Genomic DNA, 13,396 nt, shown 5'->3' with positions numbered 1-13,396 from the left:
GAATGCTAGATAATTTTTGGCTCCAGCCCTGGATAAATAACAAAATGACGAATAATAACCACAGTTAGCTCAAAAATTGACCATCTATAAAGATTATAAACATAAACCTAGCATAAATGTATAAATGCCAGAAAGCTCAATGTAAACAACCAGGTATTAGTGCTTTGGATTTTAATTTCTAGTTATACTGTAGTGGTTTTTTTTTTCTTTTGATTGTTGTTGTTAAAAAAAAACTTCACTAGAACTATGGTGGCATTTGTGCACTATGCACTGCCTAGTACAATTGATTTACCAAGTTCCTACATTCAACTTTTCATAGATATTTAATGCTTATAATCATGTCTTAAATGTCTAAAGAGTCTCTGGAAAGTGTCCAAAGCATCTGTCTTTGTGCTATTTCAGCACTGGACTCCACACTTTGCCAAACCACAAAACATTTTGTTGATCTAAAAGATTCCATTTCTCATTTGGATCACAAATAAACGAAATTCATAATTAAGACCACAATGCATCAAAGTTGGTAACTTTCTTTTAACTATACTAAAACAAAACAAAAAATTGTAGAAATATATTACACTGTAGTATTTTGCTTTCCTCAATAAACAGAACCCTGAAAAAAAACCAGCAGCCTTCAGAACTCTGTCTCTGCTTTCATAAATTTTTTCTTCAAATGACTCCTAGCTCATACAGGGTAGTAAACACTACTTAAAAATCTAGACAGTGCATTAAAAAAACAAGATTATGGGATATTTTATGAACAACCATCATAAAAATGGTTTCAGAAAAAAAGCTGAGAACTCTAAGAAAAATACAAGTCTTTGAAAAACACTAATTTTCTCTCCCACTGTCAGCTTATAAAGCTGCCAGAACCTCTTAGTGAATATTTTCTACCATGTTACTTATTTGAAAGGGCTATTCCAATGCTGCAGACTACTGCCTACTCTGTCTTTTTTCTGAGGGGGCTTAAAACAGAAGCATAAAGGATAAATAGTGTCTATGTCTGAATGACAAAAATTTCAAGATGTATTTTCAACCAGAAAAAGGCCTAGATTCATAAGCTATACATCTGGAGGCTACTGTAAAAGGTGCAAGTCACATCTTGCAATAAAAATAAAAATCTTACAGAAAAGATTGTATATAAAAAGCGGCAATTTACTTCCCTCTTAACAGCTTAATGCATGCTTGGGCCATGCATCTGATAACAAATCAAACTATGATGGTCTGCTGGCTCACAACCAGAAATTATTTATTACAAAACAATTCATAATGAAGTTATATCCAAGTTTGGTTTGATCACCATCAATCTATTGTTCCTTCATCACCTCTTTTTTTTCTCTACCAGCTTTGTGATGTAGTCAGGTGTGTGTATCCTTTCATATGAATTTCTATCCCAAAGAACTTTCAGTAACCTGCAGTAGAAATAAGAATCTAAAAACGTATTTTTAAACCCTAAGACAAACCACTGTGTTAAGAGCAGGCTTTTCACAGTCAAGGGTGCAGGGGAAAAAAAAGGTAAACGAAGTTGGGACATATGTCAGTGGTCTGACTTGTAATATGAGAAGAAATACCAACAGTCTGAAATTATAACAGCCAAATGAAACATCAAAAAACAAGAATGAAACTAACGTAGGTCTGTCAAAAAAAAGTCTCTTTTGATGATACAGAAGTCATTTCTGTTACATATCCTGATGCAAGAATAGTTTCTTTCATATCAAGTTTATCTGCATCACCCTATGAAGCCAAAGGAGTAGCAAGAAATTATTTTTAAAAATTCTCATGTGTTGAATTTTACATTTGCCACTAGACAGTATTTCAAAATACTTGTATTCAAAATATGACAGACAATAACAATACCAAAACTGCTAGCTAACATGAAAAAAATGAAAATCCTTGTCCTTAGTTGTATCTTGCAGTTATCTTAGTAGAAGCGATTCTAGGATTTTAAGTGTTAGTTGTCAGTACTAATTATTTACTACAGTTATACCAATGAGCTGACTGGCATATGTTCATTGCAAGGACATTTTACTGAGCAAATCTGTAATCTACATCAGAACTGCATGCTTTAACTACCACATGTTCAGGCTTTTTGAATCTGAAAGTGGTCTCATCATCGATTTCTAAGACACGTGACTTTGCCCAAGTGGAACATGAATGAAGGAGCCAGTGGAAGAGACGATGGAGGGAAGGTGCAAACAATCTATTAGGATGTACGTGGGAGCAGTTATGTGGGTGATGCAGGGAGGATGAGTGTGCTACGGCACGGAGCACAGCTACCTGGTCTCATTGGCACTGCTGAGAGCTTTGGGCTGGGCTGAGTCGCTGCCCACGGGAGCGGGGCGACTCACAGCAACACTGCCATGGCTCCGCGCATCGCAAGGGACGCTCCGCGTGCTGTGGCAAGAAGAAAAACTTCAGGAAACGGTTAAAAAAATGAATGTATGGAGTTGAAAGTTTGTTTTAGAAACAAAATATTGAAGTGCGTATAATGATGCCTGATTTCAGAAGATTTTCAATTACATAAAGATTTTTATGTGGAATAGCTCTGGGTCTCAGAAGATTGTAGCTGCTAATGTATACAATAATAATAATACTCAAAATAAAAATCTTCTAATCTTTAGAATACTACTAGTTTCTGCCAAAGCTAAGTGGCTTCTGAAAACTGAAAAAAAAGTCAGTTGTAGAGTTTCTCACTGTCATCATATTCTTGGAAAAAAGGGCCCTCTGTGTAAAATTATGCATGGCAACGTTTATTTCGACATTTTTTAATACTATTTTTGCAATAATTCTCATGTCAACTCTTTCAAAGGCAGGAGAAAAGATCCACTGTTTTAAGCTTATCCATAGTAGGTTGGTAATGATGCAGAAATGCCACCATATCTCAGAATGTTACATTTTTATGTTCCATGTATGTAAATTCCAGAAAGCACTGCCACAGGAACTTCAGCAGGCATTCAAAGTGTGGAAGGAAATAAAAGTCTTGTTAATGAGCAGTTTTCACTGAATTAAAGCTTTTTACATTGAAACATTGGTTTCAGGAAAGATAAAGGGGATAAGAATGACTTCAAAGTGAGAACCCATGCACCAACAGAAAGGGGGGGTGGCCAAGCATCAAGAAAAGGAAATTTGTATTGTCCTTAAAAGCACATCAATAAATTCTCGATCACATACATGCTAATTTTTTCTATCTGCTTTGCCCCCAAAGGGAAGGAAAAGGTATTCCACTTACTGACATTCAGCATAGCCAAAAAAAGGATAAAATAGTTTAAAATGCTGTACTAATGCTCAATACCTGAAGCCTTCAGGTGTGGGGATGATGAGATGAGGATTTGGTGGATCACTATGGCACCGAGGCACTTTTACAGGACGGGGACTGTTTCGATGAACAGCTGCAAACATAAAAACAGATCACATTTACTCAGATGTCAGAAAAACTCTCTTAAGGGGCATTTCAAGACATAATATTAAAACAAATTCCTATATACAGAGTTAAGTGTGAACTGGCACGTATTTTATCCTTTAATAAAAATACATATTATTCCAAGTTTGAATAAATCAATCGTATGTATTAATACTTTTAATATTTTTGTATAACTTAACTCATCCATAAAATAATGAAAATTCTACAGATAGTCAAAAACTAGCAATTAGAAAACGTGTACATACTTCATAAAAACTTCATTGCTTCTACTTCACAAATTAATCTTATTGCAAAATAAATATTAACCAAATAATAATTAACAAACAGCAATATTATGTTCCTTTCCATAAGAATTAAGCTTTCTCAGACAATAACAGAAAGCAAATTAGGCTGTGGAAAAAAACCCACATATGACAGTTCTATCCAAACTAATGCCCCTACGACAGTCTGCCCCAAGGAAGTGGTACAAATGGACAGGACAAAACCCAAATGGGTAGTCACTATTTTTATGACTAACTAATTCAGTGCCTCCAAAAGCAGTCTGCATCATCTGCCCCCAACTCCTCCTTAAATAATAAGAAAAACACTGTGGCAGTCACATCTCAAGACAGCTGGTTGCCCACCAAACCATGAGTCAGTACTTTCTACCAGGCTACGTTCCTCTCAGGGAGCTACATTTCTGCCTTGTTTGCACTACTAGGGCAAGCAAAAGATGGCAGGGCCAGATGTTGGTTGTCCTGCTGTAACTGGCAAACACACTAGCAGGAGACCCAGAAGGCAGCTCCTGCCCCAGCCAGGTAGACATCAGCTGTTTCACAAAGCAAAAAGACAGGATAAAACATCAGGAGACACACAGCTATGTGTCTAGAGGCAGCAGCATGAACACAACTGGATTCTCAGCTTTTGGGAAAAGGAGTAAAGACCACAGTAGGTTTAAGTCCTTCAAAGTGGTATGCAAATGTAACTAGGAAGTCTTCTTTTTCTTCTAATCAGGAGATAGGAGTGGGTATCTGCAGTATCTGCAGCCAGGATACAGTCTATGTTAAATTTCACATGTATTAAAGTTTCAGACTGCCGTTGAAGTCTGCACCACTTATCTGTGTCACCTCCTCCCCATGCCTCTGAGACAAAAGCTGTCAAGCAATTTAGTTTGTGTGATCTGCAGTAACATTTATAAGAGTAACATTTATAATTTGGGATCATCATGCTGGTGATCTACCTAAAACAGGCCTCCCTCTCAACAGCAGTACTGAATGTGAATATACAGGTTTTAAATCACTGTACAGAATTTAGCTAAATTTGATTTTAGACTATGCTTTTTTGACTGACTTTCACTGCAAAGGGTTTGTCAGCTATAAGACTTTCTCATCAAAATGTTATCAAAACAAGCTTTCCTGAAAAACTGGAAAACCTCCTCTGCTGGGGGCAGATTACCCTCCCCTCATGTCTTCTATCATCAAACCCACCCAAGACGTGGGCACCAGGAGAAAGATAAAAAAGATGACAAAGTATTTTGAAAAGTAAATGAGTCAATGGAGTTGAGAGGAGAAAGACAGAAATAGTGCTGAGAAAGAAATGAGTAAAAGGCACACACAGCAGGCAAAACATTATTTTCTCAAGATGCATCATCAAATATGTTGATTTCACTCTAATGATATCAACGCATATCTATAAAAATGTATTTTACATTATGCCATATTTTATAGCAGAGAACTGTTTTGCACAGCTCCCATGTATAATGTATATCATGTGCACTTGATAATATAAAATCCATTAGAAGCAAAAACATGTGTAGTGCCAAAGTGTAAATAGCTGCAGTGCCACAATGAAAGTCTGGGAGAGGGAGCTGTAACTGCCTTCTTAAAGTTAAAATCACTTCTTTACCCAAGCTTTAAACAACACAGCCCTTTCCTATAAGATTTGCAGGACTTCACAGGAAGGATAAAATGAGATAAAATACATTTGTAAAGCTTTGAAATTTCTTGGGTAAAACTACCACATATTTACACTTTATCAGGGAATAATGGTTTCACATCAACAATCACAAATAGATTGAAAATACTTTTATTGGTATTTCTCGCATTTTAAAAGCACTTTACAATCAAAATTCTGTAACAGCAGCAGCAAAGCTCCAGAACAAATGCCAGTAACTTCTGCCTTACCAAGGTACAAACCTGTAACAGGACTGTGAGGTTTTCCAATAACATGGCCAATGCACTCATTCATCAGAGCTTGTAAACTCTAGGAAAGACAAACATAAAAAGTTGTGATGCTTTGTTACAAGAAAGTTGATGGTCATATGACAAAGCTCACAGTAACAAAATTACATTTTTCAAGTGTGTATGCAATCTGTCAGTAAGTACCCCAATACTCTACCTATTATATTAAACTTCTGGATCCACATTAGCATTTTGACTTAACTGATTTTTTAAAGCTAGAAGTCTTGGCTTTCTCTTGTCTTTTGTCCTTGTCAAAATTACATAACTGTAAGAACTGAACAGTAGCATACCATAAAGAATATTTCAAAATATAAAGGTATTGGAACTTAACGTTCATTGTTAATATAACTAAAATCACATTTCCTGGAAAAATTGTAACAACCTTTTCTGCTCTTACCCTCCACATCCCAAGAAAAAACCTAAAATAATTGAGTGAGAATATGATGGCCTGAATCTCAAGATGAAATTCTATTAAAACAAAAAATATAAAGCTCTGCATATTAAAAGAAATGCTTTCCTTATCTACCCATGAAGTTATCAAAACTTTTATGAAAGAAATTTTAAAAGTTAAAATCACTGAACTGGGCCTCAGACAATCTGAGACAAATTATTAGGTGTACTATTAAATGAGTATGTAATCCTGGACAAGTTTTCAAATCTTCCTGCGGTTCAATTTGTTCCAGAAATTCAAAAACTTAGTGAAGACCAGGAACTTCAAGGACTAAGAAAGAAGAGAATTATAAAACTAAAGAAGTATTGAGCTTGAGACTGGCATATTTTACCAATGCAGACTGAGCTAGAATTTTATCTTGAAATATAGAGCTCTAAATATAGACCATCATTCTTCCATGGCATGATGTAGTATCTGAGAGATTAGGATTGACATTGCCATTTCTAGGTAAAATATTGTGACCTGTGCTATACAGATTAATCAAAGTGGCTTCAAGTGATGATCTCCAAAACTGAAATCCAGTTTAAGAAAGAAAAAAGTTGAAAAAAGAAAAAAAGTTGAAAAAAACTTAAGGTTTTGGGCTCCCCACTTTCTTTCCGTCTTACTTCCTCAAAGTCTCTTTCAGAAACTCTGTCAAAGCAGAAGAATTTAAGGGGCTACTTCCTATAGCTAAATTATCAGTATATTCCAAATACCAGCTTAACTCTGTCATTAAGGCAGACAAGCCTTTCCCAACAACACAAATGCAGGACTAACACATAATTTACTAGAGAGCTCCTGATAAAAATACTTGTGGAAAAAAAAGACTAAATTATATATTTTCTGGATTATGCAAGATTAATGTGGTTGGCATTTCATAACATATCTTGAAATAAGTAAAAATCAATGCTAACACTCGCATTCTAATATTTTGTGGCAACTGTGCTTTCACTTCTCTGTAGTAATTTACCAAGATGAGAAATAAGTTCTCAGAACAGGAAAAGGAGAAAAGCAGAGTAGATAAAAAAGCCAGCTCTAATCTAGTGGTTTTTTCATAATAAAAAAAAGAAAGATGCTCTAAAATCTGTTTCATGTTGGAACTACCTGGAAATTAAAAAATCTTTAAATGACAGGGATTTTGTATCCATATCCTTTGATGAACTTGGGTGTTAGCCTCAGAAGCTTGAATTTAGAAATTGATTATCACAACTATAAATCTCTGTAGAAAGCTGCTGACAACTATTCAAGATCCAAGATAAGGTGGCCTCCCAAGACAGTACTAGCAACTTGTCAGCAAACTGAAACCATTAGTGGCAATGGTCACAAATCCACTCTTTTCAGAATCTAACAAGCAGGAGAGATAGCAGCATCAACAGTGATATACAACAGCAATTGTTTCAGAACTGCATCTGTGTTCAGATGTTGTTTTATAAAAAGTATCCATGCAAAACATATACTGATAGCTTCACAAGCATTTACAAATAAACACCAGCAGAAAAACTTATCCATACCAAGAAGTCATCTTCTGGGAGAGCTGAAATAAATGCTGGCTCAATGGCTTGAAGAAAATCAAAACCTTGAGTTGCCCATCTATGTAAAAGAAAAAGACAGAAAATGAAATAGTCTTTGGCCAAAGCCATCATTAAGAGTTTCAATTACATCCAAGAACAGCAAATAACAGTTAATTATTTCTCCTCTGCAAAATATGATAAAATCCTCATTTAAAAACAGACTAATATAGAAATTACGTTTAATATATAAAAGGTAAAAATGTTACCTTTTATCCAGTTCTGTTGGGACAAAGACTGATTTTAGCAAGGACACTGCCAAATAAGGTGAGCAGACCATGCTATGTATCTACACCCATAACATGCTATCTTCCAAACAGTATCATCAACTCAACCATCATTTGTTTCAGAGCAACAAGCCAAACCACTGCAAACCCTGCCTGAAGTCTCCTTTCTGATACAAGACTGAAGGGATACTAAAGATTTCATGGCTATATGATTAGTAATGACTGGGCATCAGTGGTTTCATGGCCTAGACTGGCAAAGTAAAGTAATTAACTTGGCTGGAATGAGTTGTGTCCTCAGCCACCTGCTGTCCCCCACTGCCTCCCTCTTTGACCTACTTGAACTAGCAGCTGCAACCTACAAAACACAAACAGAATCACAGGATATCCTAAGTTGGAAGAGGCACACACAGATCATGAGAATTGACCTTCTGACTCCACAAAGGGCAACACAGAATTTAAGAGCACAGTCCAAATGGTTCTTGAACACCAGCAGTCGTGGAGCCATGACCATTTCTCTGGGGAGGTTTTCCCAGCATTTGACCACCTCTGAGTGAAGAACCTTTTCCTAATAGCAATCTGAAACTCCCCAAATGCAGGTTTTAAGCCATTTTTAAGCTATTTTCTCTTGAATAGTCACCACAGAGAAGACATAAAGAAGTTGCATATAGCAACTCATTTTCCTCTTCCCTTACCCTTAGCCTAGCATCCTTAATTACTCCTCATTACATCTTGTCCTTTAGTCCTTTCACCATCTTCACTGCCCTTCCTGCTGCAATATTTTTATGTCCTTCTTAGATTATGGAGCCCAAAAGTGCCCAGAGTACTCGAGGTGAGGCTGCACCAATGCCAAACACAGTGGTACAATCACTCCATCCAGCTGATTAGATCTGTTGTGCCTAAGGCACCCCAGGATACAGTTGGCCCCTTTCACCACCTGGGCACATCGCTGACTCAAAGCTTACAATCAACAAGAACCCCGAGGTCCCTTTCTGAATGGCTGCACTCCAATCTCTTGGCCTCTGATCTATATGGATACACAGAGTTACAGCACCCCAGGTGCAAAATCTGGCACTTGCCCTTGTTAAATTTCATAAGGTTCGTTATTGTGCAGCCCTCATAATCTACCAAGTTCTCTCTGTGCAATCTCTGTGCCCTTGAGGGAATTAATGTCTTCTCCTAATTTAGTATGGCAAACTTATTTAGTATGTACACAACTCCTGTATCTAGGTCACTGATAAAAACATTGAAAAAACTGGCCCTAAAACTGAGCCCTGAGAACACTCTAGTGACTGGCCACCAGCCAGATGTCACTTCATTTACCCCAATTTTTTGAGCCCAACCCTTCAGCTCTACCAACAACTACCACAGCAGTAACAAGTTGGCTGTTACCTGGGTCGAGTGCCTCGGCCACTCTCACATTTTGTTAGCACATAATTCATCCATTTTCTGGCAAAGTTGATATATTTGTCTCCAATTTTCTGCCTGAATTCTCCAGACATCAGACGAACAACTTCTTTATGGTACTGTAAGAAACTGAAGATTACTTTCCACATATTAATAAGAACAACAATATCCAGTGGAGTATTTGCAAGCTAATGAAACTCTACAGTATGGTAACAGTCACATCCTATTCTTAGACAAAATTATTTTATGCAAGCAGTTGCCTACTTATAGACAAAAAATTAATCAAGAAAAGTATAATACAAAATATGATACAGTGAGAGGCAGTACTGAGCCACACTGTGTTCTTCTGTGGGCATCAGGCACACGCTGATGTTTAACAGTGTGAAGTTTAACAGTGAAGAAACATCCTACAAAAACACTTGGTTCTGTAACCAGAGATTGAACTGCAAAGTAGTGTTTATTTTCAGTTACATTGCAGTAACATTAGGGGATAAAAAAGTTATCTATGAGCATTTAAAAATCAAACAAATACCAGCTATATCTTATAAGACTATCCTAGAAGTACATTAGGATATGACACAATCTTTAAAAAATTTTACAAAGCCCAGAGGAATCAAATAGCAAAACAGTTAAAACATCTGAATACAACATTTTGAATGCCTGCACTCTAATGCAAGCACTCAAAAGCTTGTACTGCATCAAAGAACCATCACAAACTCTGAAGAAATGTCTCATGTTACAGTATTATGCTATTCTAGGCTGAAAAACAGTGAGAAGGTTAAGTTAAACCACAGGGTGGTGGAGTGACCATCCTTGGAAGTACTATAAAAATATAGCTCTTTGTGATATGGTTTAGTGAGCATGGCACTCACTTGAGTGGCACTCACACTTGAAGGTTGGACTTGATCTTGGAGGTCTTTTCCAACCTTAATGATTCCGGTATCATCTAAAATGCTGCCAAGCAGCAGAGCTTACAAGACTATACCTGAAATCATCAAGTTCTTAGAAGCTTTTCAGATTTCCAGGCATTGCTAATTTAACAGCAATCAGATTCATCTGTTGCTTTTTAATTATTCTCAAGTAAAATTGCTGAGGCAACACTTTTTATGATATCCTGCTAAAACTGGGAAGTCAATAGAAATTACCAAATGTGAGGCCCATCTACATGAAGGACTGCAAGGAGGATCCAGAAAACAACAGACCTGTCAGTCAGAAAGTTATGGATCATCTAGTGCAGGACAACCAGGAGATTAGGACTAGCCAGCAGGGGTTTGTGAAAAGCAGGTTCTACTTGACTGACCTGACCTCATTGTATGAGAATGTGAGCCACTTAGTGGATCTGGGAAAGGTTGTGGATGTCATCTACCCATATTTTAGTAAAGCTTTTGACATTGTTTTCCTCAGCATTCTTCCACAGAAGCCGTCTGCTCGCGGTCTGGACAGAGGTTCACTGTTTGCTGTGTAAAACTGGCAGGATTGCCAGGCCTAAGGACGGTGCTACACCCTTCTGGCAGTGGTCACTACTGGGGCTTCCCAGGACTTAATTTTGGAGCCAGTCCTGTTTTATGTCTTTATCAGGATCTGGACCAGGGGATCAAGGGCACCCTCAGTCAATTCACAGATGACACCAAGTCGAGTGGGAGTGTTGATCTGCTGGAGGGCACGAAGGCCCTGCAGAGGAACCTGGACAGGCTGGATTGCTGGACCAAAGCCAATGGGATGAGGTTCAACATGGCCAAATGCCAGGTCCTGCACTTGAGTCACAACAATCCCACGTAGCACTACAAGCTGGGGGAAGAGTGACTGCAAAGTTGCCTGGGGAAAAAAGACTTGAGGGTGCTGGCTGACAACTGGCTGGACATGTCCCAGAGTGTGCCCAGGGGGCCAAGAAGGCCAATGGCATCCTGGCCTGCATCAGCAATAGTGTGGCCAGCAGGAGTGGGGCAGTGATGGTACTGGGCACTGCTGAGGTGGCACCTCAAATACTGAGTTGGGCCCTTCACGACAAGAAACACAGTGAGGTGTTGGAGCAAGGCCAGGGAAGCACAACAAAGCTGGAGCTCAAGTCTTGTGAGGAGCAGCTCAGGGAGCTGGGGGGTTGTTTTAGCCTGGAGAAAAGGAAGCTCAGGTGGAACCTTATTATTTTCTACAACTACCTGAAAGGAGGCTATAGGTAGGTGTCAGTCTCTTCTCCCAAGTAAAAAGTGTTAGAACAATAGAAAACAGCCTTAAATTGAGGGGAGGTTTAGACTGGATATTAGGAACAATTTCTTCACTGGTAGAGTGGTTAGGCATTAGAACAGGCCACAGAAGTGGTTGAGTCCCCATCCCTGGAGTTATTTAAAAGATGTGTAGATGTAGACATAGTTCAGTAGCAGACCTGGTGGGGATGAGTTAACAGTTGGAATTGATTATGCTAAAGGTCTTTTCCAACCTAAATAATTAAATAGTTCCATAAATTCTTTTATTTCCACAGTTATTAGTTATCTTATTTGCATCAATGCAAAACCAGAAAATTCAATTGTTTTTTGTTTCCTTACCTCAAACCCAAAATTATAACCCTGAATCATGGCTTCCCGGTAGTATTGCTGCAAAGTGGCAGATTCAGATTCATCAACTTCAGCATCAAACTCAGATGTGAACATGTGATCAACTCTATCAATAGCACTGCTTATCTTATTGCATAGCTGTAATGCATCATTCTGAGTAACAACAAAAAGGGATGGGGAGGGCAGCAAAATATTACTTAGTCTTGTCAATCATAGAATATAAGGAAAACATGAATCTAACAATTACATTATTTTAAATGAAAAGGTACTACAATGCCACAAAAATTCATTCAGTCTTGAAAAAACAAACATTTTCCAGCAGTTGCATGAAGCAAGTCCTGTAATTAACTCAAGTATTATAATAAAGTTTGCTTGCATGTGATTAACTTTAAAAACAAAGACAGCAAAAGAGTGAGCAGGGAACCAACAAAAAAACCACAAAACAAACAAAAACATCCAACCAAAACCAGACAGACAAGAATGGAGAAAATGAGTTCTACTATCTACAGCATGATCAAGCCTTTGGTTCTATTTTCACCTTGGTATCTGGACACAGCCTCTATTGAATGCAGGGATTTGATACTGCCACTTAGAGCTCAATAAACAAACAAACAAACCAAACCCAACAAAGAAAACACTCATCAAACAAAAGCAAAACAAACAAACAAACAAAAAACCATACCACACCCACAAAACGGGCAAAGAAAGATTTAAAAACCCACACCAAATCCAAAAGAAAACAAACAGAGAGACTACCCACTTTTGCATTTTCAAATATAGGAAGAAAAGCTGTCTGTTGCAGATCATTGATTTTGATAGAACTTGGTTTTAGAAAATCATATACTTTCTTTCAATTCAATATTGCTGCCACTCTGTTGCTATGGTATTTCATCTGCATTATGGACTTGTTTCCCAATTACTCAATGCAGAAATCATTACACCAATATAGCTCAAAAACACACTCACAAGTCTTTTGCAAAAACAGAGTGGTAATTGTACTGAAAGTAAAGTCCATAGAGAACTGCCACATAACTTGAGCTTTATGCCATGAGCTTTGCAATCTAATCTTCTTCCACTTTTTTACTTATCAGCAAGCAAAGCACCATCAGTTTTGATACATAATTTCCAAACCTGCTTACCTTTAGCTGCTGTAGAGCTTTGGCAATGATTGGTTGGCTGGATGTCTGTTCCTGGTGCAGAGATATGAGCCCTTCAATAGACTGCTGAAAAGCTTTTCTCTGACTCACAAGGTGGGCAGACTGAATGACTACAAGGAGGAGGTTATCAACCTGGAATACAAGACACCACTACTTCTTGTAAAGAAAATCCTCTCTGTAAAAATATATCCAATATCACCAGTTTCCAGTCAGTTATTTTTTAAATTCTAATATATGAAAGACCTCTAGTCACTATTCGTTAAAATCTAAATTCACACAGAAAAGCTTGATGCTGGCAATAGGCAGAGTTCTATTAGGGTAAATGCCATAGCAAGTTTTCATGGGGAATATGGTCCTATTCACTTCAGGAAAATATGGGAAACACTGCATTAAATTATCTTCAGATTAGCTATACACAAAAAAA

General features: G+C 37.6%; 1 protein-coding gene across 1 annotated transcript in view; it reads right to left on the bottom strand.

The window, feature by feature from the left end:
- The window catches only part of MAP3K4 (mitogen-activated protein kinase kinase kinase 4), a 62,791-nt gene that overhangs the window by 18,129 nt on the left and 31,266 nt on the right, over window positions 1-13,396 (bottom strand). Inside the window, exons 11-17 of the mRNA XM_066546677.1 lie at window positions 12,955-13,104; window positions 11,807-11,968; window positions 9,252-9,385; window positions 7,579-7,657; window positions 5,581-5,659; window positions 3,290-3,386; window positions 2,275-2,391 (exon numbers count right to left, since the gene is read on the bottom strand). Of these exons, the coding sequence (XP_066402774.1) occupies window positions 2,275-2,391; window positions 3,290-3,386; window positions 5,581-5,659; window positions 7,579-7,657; window positions 9,252-9,385; window positions 11,807-11,968; window positions 12,955-13,104 (818 nt within the window). The remainder of the gene's footprint in view (window positions 1-2,274; window positions 2,392-3,289; window positions 3,387-5,580; window positions 5,660-7,578; window positions 7,658-9,251; window positions 9,386-11,806; window positions 11,969-12,954; window positions 13,105-13,396) is intronic.

The sequence above is a fragment of the Molothrus aeneus genome, chromosome 3 (genome assembly GCF_037042795.1).
Source record: "Molothrus aeneus isolate 106 chromosome 3, BPBGC_Maene_1.0, whole genome shotgun sequence".
Taxonomy (NCBI): Eukaryota; Metazoa; Chordata; class Aves; order Passeriformes; family Icteridae; genus Molothrus; species Molothrus aeneus.
This window is presented reverse-complemented; position numbering and strand designations above follow the sequence as displayed.